This window comes from Diorhabda sublineata, chromosome 9, assembly GCF_026230105.1.
Source record: "Diorhabda sublineata isolate icDioSubl1.1 chromosome 9, icDioSubl1.1, whole genome shotgun sequence".
NCBI classification, from domain to species: domain Eukaryota; kingdom Metazoa; phylum Arthropoda; class Insecta; order Coleoptera; family Chrysomelidae; genus Diorhabda; species Diorhabda sublineata.
The window spans coordinates 2,789,854-2,813,459 of NC_079482.1; the positions used below are offsets into that span (position 1 = coordinate 2,789,854).

The 23,606-nt window shown below is 33.9% G+C and overlaps 1 protein-coding gene across 1 annotated transcript; it reads right to left on the reverse strand.

The window, feature by feature from the left end:
- Positions 1 to 468: 468 nt before the first annotated feature.
- Positions 469 to 16,863, reverse strand: LOC130448611 (uncharacterized). The gene is made up of 11 exons (XM_056786042.1): positions 16,618 to 16,863; positions 16,444 to 16,532; positions 15,579 to 16,211; positions 14,704 to 14,959; positions 14,449 to 14,644; positions 13,685 to 13,947; positions 13,129 to 13,628; positions 12,800 to 13,073; positions 8,670 to 11,225; positions 6,612 to 7,127; positions 469 to 2,654 (listed from the first exon to the last, which is right to left on the reverse strand). Exons 1-11 carry the CDS (start codon positions 16,643 to 16,645, stop codon positions 2,074 to 2,076), a joined length of 5,892 nt encoding a protein of 1,963 aa, XP_056642020.1. The 5' UTR covers positions 16,646 to 16,863; the 3' UTR covers positions 469 to 2,073.
- Between the last annotated feature and the right edge of the window lie 6,743 nt (positions 16,864 to 23,606).

Here is a 23,606-nt window from a genome sequence, read left to right on the forward strand (position 1 = left end):
TCAGTGGGACTAGCAATAAAATGCGTTCATTTTCAGTAACGAATATTGAGAAGTGATGTAGGTGTAGTAGTAGTAGATCGGAAAGCATATTTTTTAACACACCTAGTATATAAATGAACCGTTTTAATTACTGATAGTTTTATATCATGTAGAATTTTTTTTTAAAGGATAAATTATAGTTTCAAAAATTTTAAACGATTAGGTACTAAAAAGTTTTGATACAATCGATTCTATGCATTTTGTTTTTGATATATTTTTTTTTGATTCTATAAAAGAATTAATTTGGTCGATATAATTAATTTCTAGAGAGCGGTATATAAATATAGACTATATATATATATATATATATATATATATATATATATATATATATATATATATATATATATATATGTAATTTTTATAATTTTCACATTTTTTTTTTTAAATGATATGTCACATTCTTATTAAAACATATATAGCAAAAATACCGGGTGTAACATTATGTTTTTTTTAATAATTTTGGTTACGAATGGTATCAATTTAAAAAAAATGTTAATAAAATGTTAAAGGATCGATTTTTAACATGAATTAATCCTGTAATCCTGCAAATTAGAATCATTAATTAGATAAAATTCAATACTTGATTTATTACGGTGAAAAATAATATTTTATAATCAGAATCAAAGTAAATATTCAATAAAAATAATTTATCTACTGAAAGGGATGCCCAAGAGAGTTCCCAATAAAATTTTACACCCATTAAAAATACATGATCTGTTTGAGAGTTTAAAAAATCCAAAATTGATTTTATGAAAGACAGCAACAGCAGAAAGTTATTCACACCTCACAAAAAATGTTAAACGAAGCTTGACTTTTGTGAAATTAATTTTGAAAAATGGAAAAATTCTCTTTACAGGATGATTCAAATCAAATAGATGGATAAATATCATTTTTTTGAATAAGCAGAAAGTTTGTATCCTTTCCCTTTCTCCCCATACAAAACAATAAAAGCAACATCAGAGATGCTCCAAACAAGTTAAATAAAAAATAAAGTTAACTTCCAATGGGTTCCGGGACATACTGGAATGGAAGGAAATGAAAAAATAGCAGACAGACTTGTAGTAGGAGAATGGATAAATCCTTTATTGTATCTGAAACCTTTTGTTAAATCGGATACAGGACAATAGAGATAGCCTTAGAAGTGAAGGTAGATAATAAATGGGTTCCGGGACATACTGGAATGGAAGGAAATGAAAAAATAGCAGACATACTTGTAGTAGGGGGACGGATAAACACTTTTTCATTGTATCTGTATCTAGAAACATCTCCCAGTGTTGTATCTAGCAAAGGGGTACAATAAATCCTGAATGTTGCAGTCTACAAGACACATATACATATTGAGGAGGCTCTAAATTCTCATTTTCTGATTGAAAATAATTATTTTTATAATAGAAACTTTTTTTTTAAAAAAAAAGACGAATCCTTTTAACCCAATTTAACCCATTATTTGCATTAGTTGGATGGAGGAGAAAATTTAATACCAAAAATCTAGGAAATAAGGGAAAACAACGATATACCCAGAGACTACAATATGGGACTGATGATTCCAATTTTGGAAAAGAAAGACCCTAAACCGTGCGACAGTTATAGACCAATAACACTCCCTAAACGCAACTTATTAAATTCAGAGCAGCTCAAAGAGATAGACTAGTTGGATATATTGAAGAAAAACTCGGAGACTACGGAAAACGGAGAGAAATTGAAAAAGTACAGGGCCGTAATAGGGATGCATCTCGAATATTTTTACAGGAACCTGAAGGAGCCCAAATTTTAGATAAATTGACAAATCACCTCTCTCGAACAACCTTGGTTCTATAAATAAATCATTTTGAAATAAAATGGCACAAATGAATATGTTTGTACCAAAATATAATTCGAAATGGATTACTTTGATTCTTCAAATATTCCAACTCCGAATACCAAAGTCCGTCATCTAAATATATACACAGATTAATGTATCCTATATACACTCACTCACACACACACACACACATACGCATCTTTGGTAGATCTAATAACCTAAAACGGGATCTATAACCAAGGCGGTCTATTCATAGAATCGTAGGGTTGTCTCATACTCAATGCAGGATGATAACCGGGCGGATACGCCCCAGGAGGCGGTAACAACCCTTGATTCAACACACCCGCCTGCAGGTAATGCTGATACAAAGGCGAACTGGTATCCATCAGTTGAGCCTGCGCGTTAGGTAAGAACGGTCCCGCTATAGGATAAGTAGATCGGGCCTGCGGCGCTCCCAAAAACGGATAACTTTGTGGATTCGAATTCTGATGCGCCGGTCGAGTTTGTTTGTCCGCGTTTTCTGGCGTCGATCGATGATGAGCCGCCGCCGCGGCCGCCATGTAGTAATTCGGCGCCGATCGGAACTCTTCGAGGAAATTCGGATAGGCGTCTTTGTCGGCGTATAAACCGGAACCGATACCCAAACCCGTCGGGGTAGGACCGAAGTTGAAAGCACTGCCCGGCACTACACTGGACGTTTTCAAAGATATTGCACTGGGTTCGAGAGACGCGTTCCCCTTCAAACCGGCGTATGATTGGAAGCCCTGATTGGTGGAGGTTTGTTGATGCGATTCAGATGAACTGGTTGCCACTGAAAAAAATACATAGTTTGAACTAGATATTTAAACGTTTCTATATTGGTGATTTTGGATCTGGTAAGGAAATTTTTGCTTCATAAATTTCTTTGAAAACAAATTTATGTGAGTGTCAACAAATTTGGATACAAAAAGAAACTAAAAAAAGGAAAATTAGAAGAAAAAAAAAAATAAAAACATTGGCAGAAGTTTTCACAAATATAAAAACAGAATTAATGAGCATAAAGCAACAATATTTGGAAATCATTTGGAAAAATCTTTCAACCGCATGAAGATCAAGATTAGACCTGGTAGAACATCCACAGATTGATCGAGAAATGCAGTTTACCGAAACAAAAAAAAATATCAACCCGAAAAAAGCTTTTAACTTAATTACTGAAGAAATTTTGAAACAACTACCCAAAAAAGAAATCTATGCTGTTTTTAAGGTGAAGTATGCACCCAGCCTTTGGAAAATTGCGAAAGTTATGATGAAAAGTCAGGAAAATTACCACCATCTTACAAACCGATCTCATTTTGTCGAAACTACGCTTTTCCTCCCAAAACAATTTTCAGATATCCACAATTCATACAAATCGGAAAGATATTTTAGAATCAAACAAGAAGAAGCCTATTCCGATCTCAAATTAAGGATGGAGTGCCACAAGGAAGTGTTCTAGGACCTGAACACATTCCAGATTTAGAAAAAATACCATAGACACCTTCGACATTCTATCAAGAGAGAAGAATAATGAAGAAGCAACCAACAAGCTTCCAAAGTATGTCCACAGTATCTATGACTGAACGAAGACATGGAAAATTAAATTGATCAATTCATATTGACTCCACAAGCAAAAGGATAGATCACGTTCCAACTTGAACAAATAATAACCTGTTTCTATAGTCTATAGATGGAAAGTAAAAGACTTGGAGGAAACTCCATTTTGAACATAGTACATTCTTAATAGGGACCTGGAAACGAACAATGTTGACCAAACCTTCAAGTAATGAAGAAAGACTCCATCATCATGTCAATATAGAGGCTATTCAGCTCTTTAACAATATTGGAATAAAATTAATTTATCGAAGAAAAATAGTAAACCAAAACCTTGATCAGTACGTGATCAGCACGTGAACATCCCGGGCAAAACACGGCGCGGTTTAGTTATTGGTCCAAATAAGTAGGGGCCACGTGGGAGGGGCGTTATAAAAGCCGTTAAATCAGGTGAAGTACAGGAACGGCATCTTATTATCGTACTGCAGTGAGATTGTTTATATTTGTCTGTTATATAACTTGTTTGACACGGAAACACATGATGAAGTTGTTGACTTTTACTCCGGCTAAGAAGAGAACTTCATTTTAACGCTAGAGGAAAACAAATGATTGTAAATATTTTCAAAAAATGTAATGCGAGAAAATGATGACAATACCGTTGATGAAGTTATTTCTAAAACGGCAAAATTTTCGGGAGTAATATAATTAAACACAGTAATTAATTAAAAATATAAAACTATTGAATAATTACTATCGATACGTGGAAAAAGTGTATTCGATATATCCAGGAAAAGGTTGGAACCAAAATGCGGAATATAGACATTGTCATTGATGTGAAAGTTGAGCCCCCAAGTGGTTCGCAGTTGGAAATGAGGATGGCACTAGGTAGTGTTCACTGTTCATTGTTAAGACCCAAATATCAACGCTCTTTGACGTCGTCTTCTGTTTGGGTCTCCAGCTCGAACGAAAGTTTGTTATACCACCCCGATGAGACGTAATACTGACTAAAAGGTCAATTTACTTCACGCTCTTCAGAGGAGTTACAATTCAATATTAGTCGAGGCATTAGCCAGGAAAGTAGTTGTTTTCTCCTTTGAAGAACTGCAGAATAAATTTTCGAAATATCAAATTTCGAAATCATTTCAAAGGTGGATAGTAGAAATCATTTTTTTTGATAATGTGACCCACAACTCATTTACCATCGAAATTTGCATTATCAGAGACTACTGATTCGCAGTTACTGCGCCAAATAGCATCCTTTGGGAAATGTTTAACTACACGAACCAAATATCAACGCTCTTTGACGTTGTCTTCTGTTTGGGTCTCCAGCTGGAACGAAAGTTTGTTATACCGCCCCGATGAGACGTAATAACGTCGAAACTAACCGTGGTTACAAACCTCTCCTTGGAATTGCGAGCCAATGGGGATGTTAATATCGACTAAAAGGTCACGCTCTTCAGAGGAGTTACAATTCAATATTAGTCGAGGCATTAGCCAGGAAAGTAGTTGTTTTCTCCTTTGAAGAACTGCAGAATAAATTTTCGAAATATCAAATTTCGAAATCATTTCAAAGGTGGATAGTAGAAATCATTTATTTTGATATAAGTGACCCACAACTCAATTACCATCGAAATTTGCATTATCAGAGACTACTGGTTCGCAGTTATTGCGCGAAATAGCGTCCTATGGGAAATGTTTAACTACACGAACCAAATATCAACGCTCTTTGACGTTGTCTTCTGTTTGGGTCTCCAGCTCGAACGAAAGTTTGTTATACCACCCCGATGAGACGTAATAACGTCGAAACTAATCAGTGGTTACAAACCTTTTCTTTCAAATTGTGAGCCATTGGGGATGTTAATATCGACTAAAAGGTCAATTTACGTCACGCTCTTCAGAGGAGTTGCAATTCAATATTAGTCGAGGCATTAGCCAGGAAAGTAGTTGTTTTCTCCTTTGAAGAATTGCAGAATAAATTTTCGAAATATCAAATTTCGAAATCATTTCAAAGGTGGATAGTAGAAATCATTTTTTTTTTGATAATGTGACCCACAACTCATTTACCATCGAAATTTGCATTATCAGAGACTACTGGTTCGCAGTTACTGCGCCAAATAGCATCCTTTGGGAAATGTTTAACTACACGAACCAAATATCAACGCTCTTTGACGTTGTCTTCTGTTTGGGTCTCCAGCTGGAACGAAAGTTTTGTTATACCGCCCCGATGAGACGTAATAACGTCGAAACTAATCAGTGGTTACAAACCTCTCCTTGGAATTGCGAGCCAATGGGGATGTTAATATCGACTAAAAGGTCACGCTCTTCAGAGGAGTTACAATTCAATATTAGTCGAGGCATTAGCCAGGAAAGTAGTTGTTTTCTCCTTTGAAGAACTGCAGAATAAATTTTCGAAATATCAAATTTCGAAATCATTTCAAAGGTGGGTAGTAGAAATCATTTTTTTTTGATAATGTGACCCACAACTCATTTACCATCGAAATTTGCATTATCAGAGACTACTGGTTCGCAGTTACTGCGCCAAATAGCATCCTTTGGGAAATGTTTAACTACACGAACCAAATATCAACGCTCTTTGACGTTGTCTTCTGTTTGGGTCTCCAGCTGGAACGAAAGTTTTGTTATACCGCCCCGATGAGACGTAATAACGTCGAAACTAATCAGTGGTTACAAACCTCTCCTTGGAATTGCGAGCCAATGGGGATGTTAATATCGACTAAAAGGTCACGCTCTTCAGAGGAGTTACAATTCAATATTAGTCGAGGCATTAGCCAGGAAAGTAGTTGTTTTCTCCTTTGAAGAACTGCAGAATAAATTTTCGAAATATCAAATTTCGAAATCATTTCAAAGGTGGATAGTAGAAATCATTTATTTTGATATATGTGACCCACAACTCATTTACCATCGAAATTTGCATTATCAGAGACTACTGGTTCGCAGTTACTGCGCCAAATAGCATCCTTTGGGAAATGTTTAACTACACGAACCAAATATCAACGCTCTTTGACGTTGTCTTCTGTTTGGGTCTCCAACTGGAACGAAAGTTTGTTATACCACCCCGATGAGACGTAATAACGTCGAAACTATTCATAGTTTACAAACTTCTCCTTCAAATTGTGAGCCATTGGGTATGTTAATATTGATAAAAAGCTCTTGAGAGGAGATTTAATTCTGTACTTACCATTTTTGCTGGTTTTTCTTTTCTTCGATTTTTTCTCTTGTATTTGCATCTGTTGTTGGCTATTCTTCATTTCGCTCTGCATAACTCCCGAATTCTGCAAATCAGTCATCTGTCTATTATATAAAGAGGACGTCGTTGCTTGTAAATTCTGGTTATAAGACTGAATAGCCGCCATATTCGCTTGACTGAATATCGGTAAAGCGGACGCGTTATTTGATATGGGTTTATTCAAGATATGGGACGTGCCTAATGGTTTGTCGCTATAGAACGACGATGTGTTTTGTAAACCTACCATCATCCTATCGTCATTACTGAATCTATCGACAATATGGGATAGATTAGCCATAGTTCTACCGACGTCTACTGAAGATGTGTTATAGTTGGAGCGAGACATGCTGGCACTGGATACAGCTTGCATTTGGGACAGTCTATCGTTGATTGTTTCGGCCCTGGAATTAGACTGATCGGAAGTGTCATAGTTGTTACGAGACTGTTGCACATTGGCGGCATCTACAGCTAAAAAATTGACTGTTATTGTACATCAAAGAAATATATTCCAGTAAAAATTAATAGTAAGCGAAAAAATATGTTTGAAATTGACTTGAAAGATACTTTTTGTGGTTATATTATGACCATTTAAAAATGAACGCCGTGGGACAAACAACTGCTTTTGAAGTGAGTTTATGTGGATAATAGACTTTAACGCCTCGAAACCTCGAAAATAAGCAAATTTATTCGTTAATAAATAGACGTTGACGTTTGTTTACACTTCAAAAACTTTTGGAGGTTATATTCTGAAACAACCTATTGATAAATCTAGCGAATTGTCGAAATTGGCTGATGATCATTTAAAAATGACCGCCGTGGGGCAAATAAGCTTTTGAGGTAAGTTTCTAATTGGTTTGTGAGGTTATTTGTTGGATTTTAGACCTTGACGCCCGAAAACCTCGAAAATAAACAAAATTGTATACGGTTAAAATCTGCGTTGACGTTTGTTTACACTGGAAAAATTTTTTGAGGTTATATTCTGAAATAGCCTATCGAATTATCAAAATCAACTGATGCCCATTGAAAAATGACCGCCGTGGGGTAAACCAATCGCTTTACCGTCAGTTTATGTAAAGTTTGTGATGTAATTTGTTGGATTTCAAACCTCAAAACCTCGAAAATAAGCAAAATTGTAGGGTTATAAATATGTGTTAACGTTTGTTTAAACTGCAAAACTTTTTGAGGTTATATTCTGAAACGGCCTATCGAATTATCAAAATCCATTGATGCCCATTGAAAAATGACCGCCGTGGGGTAAACCAATCGCTCTACCGTCAGTTTATGTAAAGTTTGTGATGTAATTTGTTGGATTTCAAACCTCAAAACCTCGAAAATAAGCAAAATTGTAGAGTTATAAATATGTGTTAACAGCCTATGTAACAATCTAACGATTTGTCAAAATGACCTAATGCTGATTTAAAAATGACCGCTGTAGGACAAACAACTGCTTTTGACGTTAGTTTATGTGTGGTTCGTGAGGTTTTGTTGGATTTTAGACTTTATTATTATCAGTTTTATTGCAAAAGGACTTCTTAAAGAATTACTTCTTAAATAAGTGCGAAATTTCTTCCCAGAACGATTTTTTTCGACCATGCATTGCAAGTAACCGTGGAAAATGAATAAGATTCTTACTAAAGCTCGTTTCGTCTAATGGAAAGGCGTTAACTCCACATAAGTTTGTCCTTGTATATTTCACTTTGCAACAATTAGTTCTACTGAAACAGATCTTTGTAGTAGTATATACGAAGTCATCTTAACATTATTGTTTACCCCACAGCCGCCATTTTGACCTAGATCAACTGTTTACTTAGATAATAACAAGATCGAATAAATTGTTTAATTGGTTAAGTTAAGTCTTCTTTCCCTTGTAACTCAACCTATATAATAAAGCAGTTATTGAATATTATGGTTAGATGTAGGTTCTCAAATAATTAATAAACATTTTCAATGAATTGTAATTTTGTTTCTACGGGGGAAGTAAAATGATGATTTGGTAAATCGTCGTCTTACCTTTGTAACCAATTTGTTGTAACGCCAAATTCGGGTTCCCGTACCTCATGGATACCTCATTGGCGTTGACGCCGGAAGTGGTCATAGGAGAAGACGTTCGTTTTTGGGACAAAGTCGACGGTATGGAAGTAGTAGGAAAATTGAGTTGTTGTAATCTAGTATTGACATCCGGTCCTGTATATCCCATATTAGTATATTTCGACATATCGATTTTGTTCTGTTGCCCCACGTCTCTACTCGGTATATTCAATTGATAATTCGTTTCGGAATTATAATTGAAACTCGACGACGACGTTTGCGAAGAGATTTTGTTATTGAAAAATTCTTCGGCGGTCGGTATATTCAAACTTTTTGGATCCGGTATATTTTGGTGCACGTACCCTTTAGTAGTAACTTCGATTTTTTCTTTCGTCTGATGATTTTCCAAATTTTTCTTCATTTCTATTTGTTGCGTCAACCTCGGATCGATTTCGAATTTTTGATTACTTATTTGGGGTATTTCGCTTTCGTTGTACGCCCTCTTCTTCACTGGAAACACGGTTTTTTGTTCGTCTTGATTCGGATAATTTTCTACGTCGGGCGAATTCGCCGAAAGCGCGCTGGGGGGTCGTTGAGTACGAGCGCCGGGCGAATGTTGTTGGTGAATACCGGGCGAATGTTGCGGATGAACCACGGGGGATTGTTGGGGGTGTACGTTAGGGGAATGCTGGGGTAAGATAGTCGGCGAATGAGGGGAGTAAACCGGCGAATGTACCCCCGGTGATCTATCCGCATTCATATTCGGCGATTGATGGGGATGTGGGGAAGATTGATTGCTGGCCGGCGAATTGGCGGTGTAATTTTGAGATTTGTTATTATCGTAATAAGAATAATTACCTTCGGCGTTGTAGGGTGGCGTGGGGTTTGTACTGGAATAATTTGGTACGTGTGTGTAATAAGGGGAATTTGCGTACGAATAATACGTATTTTCAGTGGTATTCGGCGTATAAACGTGCTCGGAATAATGAGGATAAGGCGATTGAGAATTTTCTTTAGGACTACACGATTTATCCGGGCTGCTCTTATTCGATACAGTATCCTGATAAAATCCTACTCTGATCTGTCCGTTTATAGTGGAATAAGCGGTTTTCGGGGATATATCGGGACGAGGAGACGCCATTATTGGCGAAGCTCCCGATGGGGATCTGTGTAACGGTGAAGGATACGGTGCCGGGTAGGCTCCTCTTTCATCCATTCCGACTCGAGGAGAATCCATATCCTGACTAAAACTCGATCGTTCCGATATACTACTTCCGGTACTGATTCTTCTTTGTCTTGTTATTGGTTGGACGTGAACGTCCGTGTTCGGGGATGCTAGAGGCGCGATTATTTTCTTCGAATCGATTTTATCTTCTTTTTCTTCGGTTTTGGATTCGTTCTTTTTAGGCGCCGGTTGTATTTTCGGCGCACCGAAAGCTTTGAACCAAGCGCTAAGATTTGGGGTTGCGCCACCGCCTCCACCGTCGTCTGTATTGGAAGGTATATCGTGAGGTTTAATCGCTGGATCTTCTTCAGATTTTTTATCGATTATATTATCGGTATCTGTTTTTACGTCTTTATCGATGGGGTTTTCTTCTTTTTGCGCTTCCTCCGTCGGTTCTTCTTCTTTTTTTTGATCGTCGACGAATTTGTGTTTACCGAAACTGTCTAATACTGTTCCTAAGCTGAGTTTAGGCGCGTTTGTATTCGTTTTGACTATCAAGGAATTTTTGGTGTCTTTTAATTTAGAAAGGGGACCGAGAGGAAATATTTCGTCGGTTTTATTGGTACTTTGTACGTTGGTAATGAGGTTACCTTTACTTTTACCCGGTTGCAAACGATCGATGGTTCTTTGTATTTCTCTTCTTTTGAAAAATTTCGAAGGATCTCGGAACGGTTTCTTTTTAACGTCCTTGTTTACTTCTTTCTTTACTGTTAGGGTCGGCTTTTCTTTTTTATCGGGGATTTGATCTAATTTGGCCGTTATGGGATCTATTTCGTCTAAACCGGTGTATGTTGGGGAATTGCTCGCCGAACTGAATTCGGCAAATTTCGGCGTATCGTCCAACCATTTATTTATATCTTTTAGAGTTTGTTCGGTGGCTATACTTAGAGCGTCCATGTTAGAAGAAGGCGGTTTATTAAAAACGTTAGAACTACTTGTTGAGACGGACCGTTTTCTTTTTAAACCGTCAGAATGTATGCTGTCCGCGGTATTGTTACCTTCTTCGAATTCAAAATCGAATTCTTTGAATGATTTAGGCGGTTTCTCTTTGATTTTATTTTTTAATTTATCTTCCTTTTCGATTTTTTTAAATTTATCTTTGTTCTCTTTCGGATGATCCAGTTCGAATTCGAATTCGTTTTTTAATTTGATCTCGCTTTTCGCTTTCAATTTTTCTATGGTTTCTCTCAATTTGTTATGTTTGTCTTTCGGTTTAGGAGAAAGTGAAATGGAATCTTCTTTGATTTTCTTATCAAAATGGTAATCTAAGCCTTCCGGAACTTGGAATAGTTCGTTAAAATGAGACCGCTTACCTAAAAACGAAATAAAATAAATTGTAATAAATTTACAAATTTTCTTATTACCCCAAAACGATGTTTCAAGATACTTTTTTGATATTCAAAATAATTTATACTCAATTGAGAATATGGAAATTAATAGTATGAATAAAAAACTAAAAAATTATCATCAAACAAGAATTTTGGTGACAACTGTATAATAAAATATCAAAAAGAGGTTCATAATTAACAGAATTCATTTACCAGACCAAATAATTTAATTTAGTAGAGGAATACACGGATGTTTATGTGGATTTTCAAAAGGCTTTCGACTCATATGAAAGAAAAAAATAAGGAGAAACTAAAAATATGAAAATGAAAATTCAAGAAAAGCCACAAGAAGAAATAATGACTAGATGGAGACTAGACGATACAAATGTAACAAAGTACAACATAATTATGAAGAACTAGTGTAGGCAATTGGTAAATTAGAAGATGTAGCAAAACATTATCAGGAAGAAAATATTAAATATATGGAATTGGGAGAAAAAAACCAAGAAAAACAATTCCCCGGATATTTAAAATTGCAACGACATATTGCTGTGAACAGAAATGACCTAATACCAAAAATTACCAAAATAGGCAACTTTAGCGTTGAACAAATGTGAATAATAAATGAAATAGGGAGACAGCTTGGAGCCTTTTGTGGTGCACATAATATATTATGACTTTTTAAGTCCATAATGTATATCTTGATTCCCCCAAATTTTGGATTACGTCATTTTTCTTCTCAGTACTTGATAACTTTAAACAAACTTCATTGAACTATTTTAAAATAATGTTACGAACTCGTCCAGTGACGTATACCGTGAAGCCGGTCCTGTTCTTTTATATTAATAGAATCGAAAGTTTGGCGGATGCCAATATTTTCAGAATTATCATTAATAGTTTTTATATGGCGAAAATTTTGTATGAATAGGCACTTGTTTATCAGTCAGTAAATAATCTGATGTCATCTCGAACACATCGGGATAGATAAGTAAACAGTGTGTTTGAATAGATTGATATGAAAAGAGGAGGGAAAGAAAATCGCCGAGAAAAAGCGGCAAAGTGGAAAGTAGATCAAAGAGAACGAAAACTAGGATAAGAAAACATTAGACGGTAACTTAAAAACCCAAATACTCAATTGGGATATACAGATGATAAAAATATCAATAAACAAAGATCTTTAAATAACCAGTGATCACAAAAGAGAAGAGAAAGAAATAAAAATAGTAAAAAGAAGCATTATCGGGATCAAATTTGAAGACAGAAATGTTTAATCCTTTATAGCATCCGCCATAACCTCAAAGATTAAACGGTTCAATGATATCTTGGAATTTAAAATAAATGATTTGATTCATGAATACGGGGATTTTATCCCATTAATCATAGCTATAATTTTATTGTTCAATCAGCAATTTATATTTAAATACGTTTAATATTGTCCAGAGAATGTTGCTACGCTGGTATAGCCCCACGAAAAAAAAAAGCGTCCGCTATTGCGAAACTAAGAGTTTAGAATTTTCTTGATTCAATTCACCAGTGGCTTAAGTATACTGTTGACTCACCTTCCTGCATTGAGTTTTCTATATCAGAAAGAGCGTCTTGGTAAATTTTCTTTGTTGCAGTCTTTGGTAAATATTCAAACCTACTGTCCGGGCTAGAAGGAGGCGGGCTGTCACTACGTGGAGGGCTTAAACTTGGACTCCTACTAACCACATTTGTTTTCACCTTTTTCTTTTTATCTTTTTTACTGGATTTTTTCAATTTGTTTTTCATCGCTTTTTTAGAAATTGATTTTTCTTTCTTGGTTATATCAGTCTTACTTTTCTTATCGTGCACCTAAAATAGGAGATATTTCAAAATATATTCAATGGAATTCATAGAATTTACTAACCTTTATTTTTTTAGAATCTTCCTTATCTTTTTTTATTTTCGGATATTCTTTATCCTTATTCTTTATCTTCAATTCTTCATTTTCCTCCTTGATTTTACAATCATCTTTTTCTTTCTTCAATTTTGTATCTTCTTTATCTTTCTTGATCTTGGAAGTTTTGTTGGGCTTTTCAGGTATTTCTTCAACGGGTTCTATTTTTCTGTGTTTCGCTAATCTCGTATTAACTTCTCGATAAGGTGAATCATAAGAACGGCTTCTTAAACTTGTTAAAGAATCCTCAGAATCTGATCTCACTCTTTTTCTGTCAGTTTGTGCAACCAACATGGGTTTCCTTCGAGACGCCGAAGTTTGTTCTACTTCCATTTTTTTATTTTTGATCTTTTTGTCTTCATTGGAAAATTCAATGGCGATTTCATCATCTGATGAAGATATTTGATCCAAGTATTTTTCAGTTGCCTTTTCAAAGACGTGAAGAAGATTATCAACCATTTCAGTATATTCTACAAAACATAAAAAATTAGTTATTACATATAGTTTGATATAGATTTTTATTTACCGTTTTCAGCTCCATTATACAGTTTGCAATTATCCACTATTAATTGAAAATCTCCACGGAATTTATCGAATGACTTGTAATATCCTGATTCCAATCTTTCTTCCATCCTTTGTAGATCCATTGGTTTTCTTATAATTGAATAATAGTTGGGAGCATATTCTTCTTCTACGGGGTCAGTGAAAGGCCACGCATCTTCATGATTTTTTACAAAATCCAAAATTTTGTGCATTCCTGTTTGTAAATCTTCATCTGTTTGACGATATCTGAAAGAATTTATTCAAAAGTAGTTGGTAAAAATATCAAACTAGAATGGAAAATTACAAAAAAAAAAGTTGTTGATATTCAACATCAAACAGTTTCTGAGGCATTGTAGAATAGATCAGATGCTTAGAGAAATTATTAATTACAGAGAATATACTGAGAAAAATTAAATTTCTGGATATACAACAATTTTAACCACATGTGATGCCCCATTACAAAATATCATTTTTATCAGCTATCTCTCAAAGTACTATTAAAAAAAGAGTTTCATAGAGAGAAGTTTTATTTTAAAAAAGCTCTAAAAGATCATGTAATACTGAACACACTGTTTACACTACTCCTATACTACACTATATACTATACAGTATGAATATCACCAACAATTCTAGAAATTCTAACTTAGATCATGTAATAGTTCATTAATATGCTTGAGTTTGTTAGTTTTAAATGTTTTGGGAAATAGATAATCAAATTAATTAGACATGACAAGTTGATGTACTTACATTTGGGACGTTTTCAATTTTTTCTTGCTTGTATTTCTCACAGGTTGGATGAGAATTTGTCCTGTAGCTGCTGAAAGGGAGTTGTTAGTTTGACGGCCCACGGTTGTCGGTTTTGAAGGATGAATTTTTGTTTCTTCCTCGTTCTGTTTGTCACGTTTCTTGTTAGATTTTACATCTTTAACGGATGTTTCTTCTTCTGAAAGAAAAAAAAACAAACATTTCAAAACAAAATAATTAATAAAATAAGAATCTAACCTTTCACTATATTTTTTTCTCTATTTTTAGACTTCTTACTCCTAGTGCCAGCCATTTCGTCACCGGACTCTCTTAAATTTTCATTCTCACACCTTTCTTCCTTCAACTTATTCCTCCTTTCATAAGCTTCTTGTCTCCTATTCTCCAATTCTTTCTTTTTCTTTTTTTCCTCTTCCTCTTGCAGCTTTTGTTCAATCTTCAATTGATCTTCTCGTTGAGTTTCTTTTTCTAGAACCCCTTTTTCAGTTTCAATCTCCTAAAATAAAAAAAAGTACTGGCTAATTGGAAGGAACTCCACTATGTCTCTACATAATAAGCTTATAATTTATAAGATTCAAAACCAAAGCACTGAGGTACATAGTAGATGCCCCTTGGTACATTTGCAATAACTTAATAACATAAGAACCTGGAAATGGACAATGTTGACCAGACCATCAAGAAATTAGCTAAAAGTCATGAAGAAACACTCCATCATCATGTCAATGTCGAAGCTATTCAGCTTTAGGTTCTTTTTTGTCACACACTTCTCAAAACGACGAAAATTTTTGTTTATTCAAACAATTAGGAAATTCTGGTACAACCAAACAAAAAACCAAAAAAAAAAAAATTTCTAAAAGGGTTGATTCTAATTTTATGCTTGGCAGTGTATTTAAACAAAGTGAAACATGACTATCATCAAAGTAACTTGATTGAATCATATTTATTTATCACAAAATGTAATTTTCTGATGTTCACGTCTCTTCGACTCGGTGAGTTTTTGTTCACCCTCTACCCAGCAGTACACTGTCCTTAAAGTAAAACACTAAACTGGCAATCCACTTATCATAAATAAACAGAATAAATTCTCATCAATATAAATATTAAGTGATAATTACCAATTTCTTTAGCCTGCTGGAAGATCTTCTTGGTAAATTTTCTAATAACCTCTTCCTTGCAAGGTTCTCTTTCTCTTTGAACAACCTTGGTAACTCGGGCAGAAAATTTTCATTTAACGTATGATGCAGTTGCCTTTCCGCTTTATTAGCAGACTTCTTCAATTTTTTTGTCAGTTGAAACCAGTCTTCTTCTGTAAAACAAATAACCTGCCAAATGGCTTTTTTCTTATTATTTTTAGTTGTATAGTCCTCTCTATACAATCTAGTTCCATAAAAATACCAATATGCAGAATCATTACTGTCAAAACCTAAAGGTTCAACTCTAAGACTGTCGGCTTCCAAATTTTTCAATTGATCTAACACATCGTCGGCATCTAAACGAAAATCACACAGGGCATGTAGGATATCAACTTTAGTTCTAAGAGGTAATAACTGAAAGTCAATATCTGTGTTGAATGGGTTATAACGATCGTGTTCCTGGCATTTTTGTCGAAACAGTCGTCTTAAAAACATCTGATAATTAAATGTAGAGATTTCATTGTTGGGTAGACAACCACTTAGCAGCCTTACTATCAAATCTTGAAGCCAAGAAGATTCCTCTGTTCCGTCTGTAAGAAGAGCTTCTTCTAAATCCTTAAATAGAAATATTTACGTAAGCTAATATAATCAAAACATAAAACAATCGATTACAATTATTTAAACTTATTTTTTCTAATAGAAGACAATAATAATACAATTATGGCTTCACCTAATTATAGAAATTATCAATTATACTAGTTAGTATACTCTAACAAGAAAGTTTTTTTATAAAAAGAATTTTATTTTCAAATTATAATATTCAAATTTGAATAAAGTTAGCACTCACCTCAATATCAAAATCTAAAAGATTAAAAGCAGTACGAAATAGCGAACAAAAGTGAGCGATGCTTGGTACCTCCCACCATGATTGTATATCTTGAAAAGAAAAATAGAAATCCCAATAATTACAAACTAATCACATTTTATAAACAAATATCAATTAAGTAGTTTATAAACACACCTAGGATACTAATGAAAGTTGGAAACATAACCTATTCGTAGATCAGTACGTATAAGTACATAAGATAATACTATAAACATTAAGAATTTCATCAAAATAAATAGCCTGCCCACAGTTACTCAAAGATTTATATAAAATACACATTTAAATTATTTGTATATTCTTGAGTTGTCAAAAATGCCATTTGCAACAAGCTCTTGTAAGAGTAGCTTTGTTTGGAATTTCGTTCTCTATCAATCGCTTTTCTGCAATCTGAAAGTGTAAATGTCTTGATAAAGATGGATATATACTCTTTACAACTATAACGAGTGAAATATACTAAACAGTCAGATATCTTTTTTAGGAGAGTACATTCGTTTGATCTGATTGATCATATACTTTACGCTTGCGCCTTCAAGTACATCCAACCATAAGCGTATCAATTAAATACTATAATTTTTCGATGATATTAAAATTTAAAGTTTGAATAGTAATTGTTGTATATCAAAATAATTTTTTACTAAATAATTCTTCATATTGTTGATGTACTAGTAGGAAATATTTTTTAATATAAATTCAACGTTGAATTCATTTTATTTTGCACGACTATGGATAGTTCCTTTTTCGGTGTTTTGAATCACGTACATTCAGATGCTCCATCTATGTAATTATCCATTCAACTGACAGTAGAGAACTTTCAAGAACGAAAAATATTTAAGCTTTTCTACGATAGGTGAAGCAACAGTACTAAGTTCAAGAATTATTCCTTGTAATCTCTTTTATACATTTTTAATATTCTTTTGTTCACTTCCTTATCAATAAAAAATTAAAATACGTACGTCCATTAAAAATAGGTGATTTAATTTAAAAAAATAAGTTGTCATAATTGAAACTTGAAGGCACGATAAAGTCTTTAATAGTTTATTCAGCTGAAGCTGGGCGCGAAGTTTGAATTTATGATACACTTCGCTATAACGAAAACGTAGGTAGTATATAGGTAATTGTCGAGGCACTAAAGAAAAACTACGACATTAATATTCTTCCGTTTTCATTTAAAATAACTTCTCGTTTTTTTCGCCCTATTTTTCTTTGACTTTAATATATATCCACCAAACCGTAAAAGTTGCTTCGGCATCGACAAGTACTCTGTAAATATAATGTCTTTGGCTATGAAATTCATAGCTAAGCGTGGCTGGATTCGGGATGGAAAAGACAAATTTATTCCGGATTTTCGCATTCTCCGGTGTACTTGCGAGAATATCATTTCTGATATTAAAGAGAAACGTTTTCGTTGTTTTGGATTTTTGCCAGGTAATTCGAGTTTAAGTAAAAATTTCCTGCTGTTTATATCAAACGAAGCACTTTTTGCAGACTAAGAAATGAAAAAAAAAACATTTAAAAATGTAATATTAGAATTTGCTTTTTAAGGTATAAGTTATAACTTATAAATATATATAAATGAAATAGGTCACAGAATACACTTAACTTAACCTAACTTCTTGTCGGTTTCTTCTTACCGGTTTACACTGGTGGGAAATATATACGTTGTTAACATCTTGTTGAGTTCAAGAGTTTTTCTATCTTGGAAACTTTGTTTATATAAAATTAAACGGTTAACTCGATGTCTGAAACTATATAGAAAACCGTAGAAATATATCTGTGAAAAGATGGGGTATAGTTTATATAATATTTCGTCTAACTTTAACTAAACAACCAATATTATACTTAATTTATGAATATTGATGAGGTACTATTAACGTAAAGCTATATTTATTCAAAATTTGAATCTAATTGATATTCTATAATTAATATAAGTATTAATTTGAATATTCATTATTACGTTTCACTGTATATTTAAAATTTAATAATTATACCTCTCGGCTGAACTAATCATTCGACTTATTCCGATCGTCGATTCGTTGATTTACGTATAAATCCGAAAGAATTTATAAGGGACCTTGAAATGAGCCTGTCATGATTACAGGGGGATTTCCAAAAGTAATTATTTCAACATTTTTAATTTTGTAACAACAAAAGGTAGGGTCAAAGCGAAAGTCAAGTTTATGAATCGGTCATTATAGTAAAATGTTTTATACACACTTCGACTATTTGAATAGTCCTCCTAGTTTCCTTTTTGTTTGACACGAAACTTAATAGATAAATTAATGGTAGTCTGTGTTCTTGTTTCGTAACATCGTCAGTGTCTGGGCGACATCAAATGTATTCTATGGTGCTATTTAACAATTTGCCGATTACTGACAGTTACACACAGATTTGCTTTTAGTAGTGTTACATTATTTATAAAAGATTCACAGTGAATGTCAATCTGTCAGCGCCATTTCGAAATCTGAATTAATAATTGGGTATAGAAAGTGTGAATATGCGGCAAAAACTGTCGCTTTAATATTTTAAAAGCTTCTATTACGGTCGAACGTTATACATTTCTTTTTGAAGGGTTGCGCGAAATTTGCGCCAGACGACCCATATTTTATACAAAACAAGGTCAAGTTTTACCGATACGATTATTCTTATAGTAGTGTTTCATGTCTAGAATGAATATATATATGGATTACAAAGGGTTTATAGAGAAAATAAAAGTAGTTATAATTATCAAATACATTTTATACAAAACATCTTGTATTGTAGAATTATCGAAAGACTTAAATAAATAGTATTTCGCAGTGGCGGCTCGTTGGTAAAAAAATTATCTATAAAATCTATAGAACTGACAGAAATACTAAACACATATAATTTATAGTGAAGATAACTTAATAAGGATTGTTTTGGATTATTTAACTATATCGAGAGTGTGGAACGTTAATAAGTCATCAAATATATTTAATTCGATATGTATCTAAACAACGTAAAGTTATAAATACGTCGTAGTAATATCCCATCTCTACCTTGGTTGATGTAGATGTTTGTGGCTACTTTTCTAAGCGTTACGAACGCGACGCTGTTTATGTTTTACAAGAGCATTGTACGGGATAATGGATTTTGAATTATAAATGAAGTTTATTGCGGAAAGCCCAATAAATATTATACTGGTAACAAGTTGTCGTGTTCGTAGCGTGTCTGTGAGTGCAAAGTATATAAGAATGTGATTATTCACCAAAAGTACAACTTGTAATTACGAAGACCGTTTTTTTTTCAACCCCCAATTGGCTATAAATACAAAATAAGTTTTTCAATACCCTTTTGAAAGAAAGTTGCCGCCAATGAATTCAAGTAGACCACAAATCAGACCTTGAAACTTCTGGAAATTCCATAGACAAAGCAGTAATGGTGAAATTACGGTTTTCTTTGACCAACTCGTTGAACTAGGTCATCTGAAACGACAGATTTGTGTCCTTGGCCCCCTCAACACGCATATCATTACCATAACCATCTTTAAACTTTCGACATCATGATTCATGAAGTTTTTCCCATACACACGACTCATTCTTCGATGGGTTTCTGCAGCACTACGGCTTCAGCATATAGAAAAAGAATCATACATCGCAATTCACACTTTGCTGTAGCATCAATAATGGCGGACATGTTTACGTGGCTGTAGCACAACGCCGACTGTCAACAATGGCGGAGTGTGTGGTGCGAGAGCTTCGTAGTCGCTTACAGCGCATGCCCGCTTTCTTCTGCCCTCGTAGCATCTGCACGGAGCGACCGGAGGTTGAAAAAAGTCCTTCACGCAGTGACTTTCCAAAGTTTGCCTACACTTTGCTTACGATGATGACGAGACAGATATAAATAGTATCAAAAATTAGAGTTTCCTTTATGGGACTGTCCGATGGCTTTCTTAAGCCGGTACTACACGATGCGTCCAATGTTTGCGTCAAAATTAACGCTCCAACGTACGTCTAAATTACTCCAATCAAAAAAACCGACTTTCCATGGTCAACGTTTCAATACCAACGTTAGGAGTGAAACATATCAGCGTCCAGCGTTGGAAACATCGTGTGGTACCGGCTTTACATGACTGACTTAACATAACCTAAGAAATTTTTTTGAGCTTCTTCACCCACGTTTGACTTATTTAAAAGAGTTATGAATTACGATCGAGGAGGCTCTAAAGATTTAAGAGAAAACTACATTCAGTAGTTTTTTTTTAATCTATTATTGAGAATAAAATGAAAATTTCTCTTGTAAACGTGGTTATTGATATTAAAGTTCAATAAAAATGTGTGATTTCCTTTATTTTCAAAAATAACTAATTTTCAAGGAAGATTTTTATGATTTTTGAAGTGTACTCAACAGAGATTGGATAAGGGTCTGTGTAAACGTAGTCTCACTCGTCAATAATAATTATTTTGAAATAATATCGAGAAACTTGAGTTCAGATTCCACCAAATACTAATAACTAATTTCTGATGCACATTTCGACTCCAATTGCGTTTTTAGAGCGGCTTATCTAAACGTAGAAATTGTTAATTATTTTCAAAATTGTTAATAATATATGTAAACGTAGTCACTGATACGAGGTTCGTTCAAATATGAACCGGATTTTTGCTATAAAAATTCTTCCGTTTCGCCTTTTTCGGATTAACTCCCAGTTCGTTATTTTCCACTCATGTAAACGTAGAAATTGTTGATAATTTTCAAAATTGTTAATAATATATGTGAACGTAGTCACTGATACGAGGTTCGTTCAAATATGAACCGGACTTTTGCTATAAAAATTCTTCCGTTCCGACTTTTTCGGATTAACTCCCAGTTCGTTATTTTCCACTCATGTAAACGTAGAAATTGTTAATTATTTTCAAAATTGTTGATAATATATGTAAACGTAGTCACTGATACGAGGTTCGTTCAAATATGCACCGGATTTTTGCTATAAAAATTCTTCCGTTCCGCCTTTTTCGGATTAACTCCCAGTTCGTTATTTTCCACTCATGTAAACGTAGAAATTGTTGATAATTTTCAAAATTGTTAATAATATATGTGAACGTAGTCACTGATACGAGGTTCGTTCAAATATGAACCGGATTTTTGCTATAAAAATTCTTCCGTTTCGCCTTTTTCGGATTAACTCCCAGTTCGTTATTTTCCACTCATGTAAACGTAGAAATTGTTAATTATTTTCAAAATTGTTAATAATATATGTAAACGTAGTCACTGATACGAGGTTCGTTCAAATATGAACCGGATTTTTGCTATAAAAATTCTTCCGTTCCGACTTTTTCGGATTAACTCCCAGTTCGTTATTTTCCACTCATGTAAACGTAGAAATTGTTGATAATTTTCAAAATTGTTAATAATATATGTGAACGTAGTCACTGATACGAGGTTCGTTCAAATATGAACCGGATTTTTGCTATAAAAATTCTTCCGTTTCGCCTTTTTCGGATTAACTCCCAGTTCGTTATTTTCCACTCATGTAAACGTAGAAATTGTTAATTATTTTCAAAATTGTTAATAATATATGTAAACGTAGTCACTGATACGAGGTTCGTTCAAATATGAACCGGATTTTTGCTATAAAAATTCTTCCGTTCCGACTTTTTCGGATTAACTCCCAGTTCGTTATTTTCCACTCATGTAAACGTAGAAATTGTTAATTATTTTCAAAATTGTTGATAATATATGTAAACGTAGTCACTGATACGAGGTTCGTTCAAATATGAACCGGATTTTTGCTATAAAAATTCTTCCGTTCCGCCTTTTTCGGATTAACTCCTAGTTCGTTATTTTCCACTCATGTAAACGTAGAAATTGTTAATTATTTTCAAAATTGTTAATAATATATGTAAACGTAGTCACTGATACGAGGTTCGTTCAAATATGCACCGGATTTTTGCTATAAAAATTCTTCCGTTCCGCCTTTTTCGGATTAACTCCTAGTTCGTTATTTTCCACTCATGTAAACGTAGAAATTGTTAATTATTTTCAAAATTGTTAATAATATATGTAAACGTAGTCACTGATACGAGGTTCGTTCAAATATGCACCGGATTTTTGCTATAAAAATTCTTCCGTTTCGCCTTTTTCGGATTAACTCCCAGTTCGTTATTTTCCACTCATGTAAACGTAGAAATTGTTGATAATTTTCAAAATTGTTAATAATATATGTAAACGTAGTCACTGATACGAGGTTCGTTCAAATATGAATCGGACTTTTGCTATAAAAATTCTTATTATTAATTTCTAGAGCTGAAATTTTTTACAGTTTTTCCAGACAGTCTCCGTTTAAATTTTCGGAATTCTTCGGAATATAGTGGATTCCTCAAGTTTCGTATGCGGTGAATAATCCTACTCCTGTTCTGATTACCATCAATTCTCGGCCATTTTCAGAAAGCGAAACACCATTCATTCACTTGATTCTTGGAGAGACACCATCCGAACCAAAATAATACTCTGTGGTTAAAAATCAATGTTGTTTTATGAATCTAACCTCAAAAAAAGATAAGCATGTAAAATTCCTTTACTAAATGTTACTTGGTAGGTAGGCTTGAGAGGAATTTTTGATGGATGTCTTGTACTGTCGTCAACTCCATGCGACAGAAATCCTGAACTGTCAAAGTTGAATTCTTGATAACTTCAGCAAAAGCTTGTTTCACAATAGGTTGCACGGGTGGGTTACTGAAAAGAACGACATTTTGATTTAGTAGCAGGACATCAATTCTGTTACTCGGAACAAGCGAATGGAAATCGGGATTATCCCGGGAAATCCACTACAGTTGGCAACCGTGCTTGTACTGCTTATGTTATTTCTTCTTTTTTCCTTTTATGTCATCTTATGTTGTTTATATATTCTCTCATTTCATTATTTTCTGTGTAAACCCATCAATTTTTTATCAATCTTCAAAAAATTATTTAAAAAAAACTAATTTTAAAACAGAAGAGGTCTAAGAAATAAGAAATTAAAGGAACCCACCATTATATTGATAGCTTCCGCCATGTGTCTGTTGTCATATGTCATTTGTCACAAATAAATTTTACATATACATTTTATGATCTATCTAATGAAATAATTATGACTAACTCCGACAACACGGTAGAGATCGTTATACAGA

Bases quoted from the DNA above. Each gene is read 5' to 3' on its own strand.
- LOC130448611 (XM_056786042.1), bottom strand. From the start codon at position 16,645: ATGTTTCCAACTTTCATTAGTATCCTAG. The intron at 16,533-16,617 runs GTGTGTTTATAA...TTTCTTTTCAAG, and splicing joins AACTTTCATTAGTATCCTAG to ATATACAATCATGGTGGGAG. The intron at 13,948-14,448 runs GTAAGTACATCA...AAATTCTTTCAG, and splicing joins AAATTGAAAACGTCCCAAAT to ATATCGTCAAACAGATGAAG.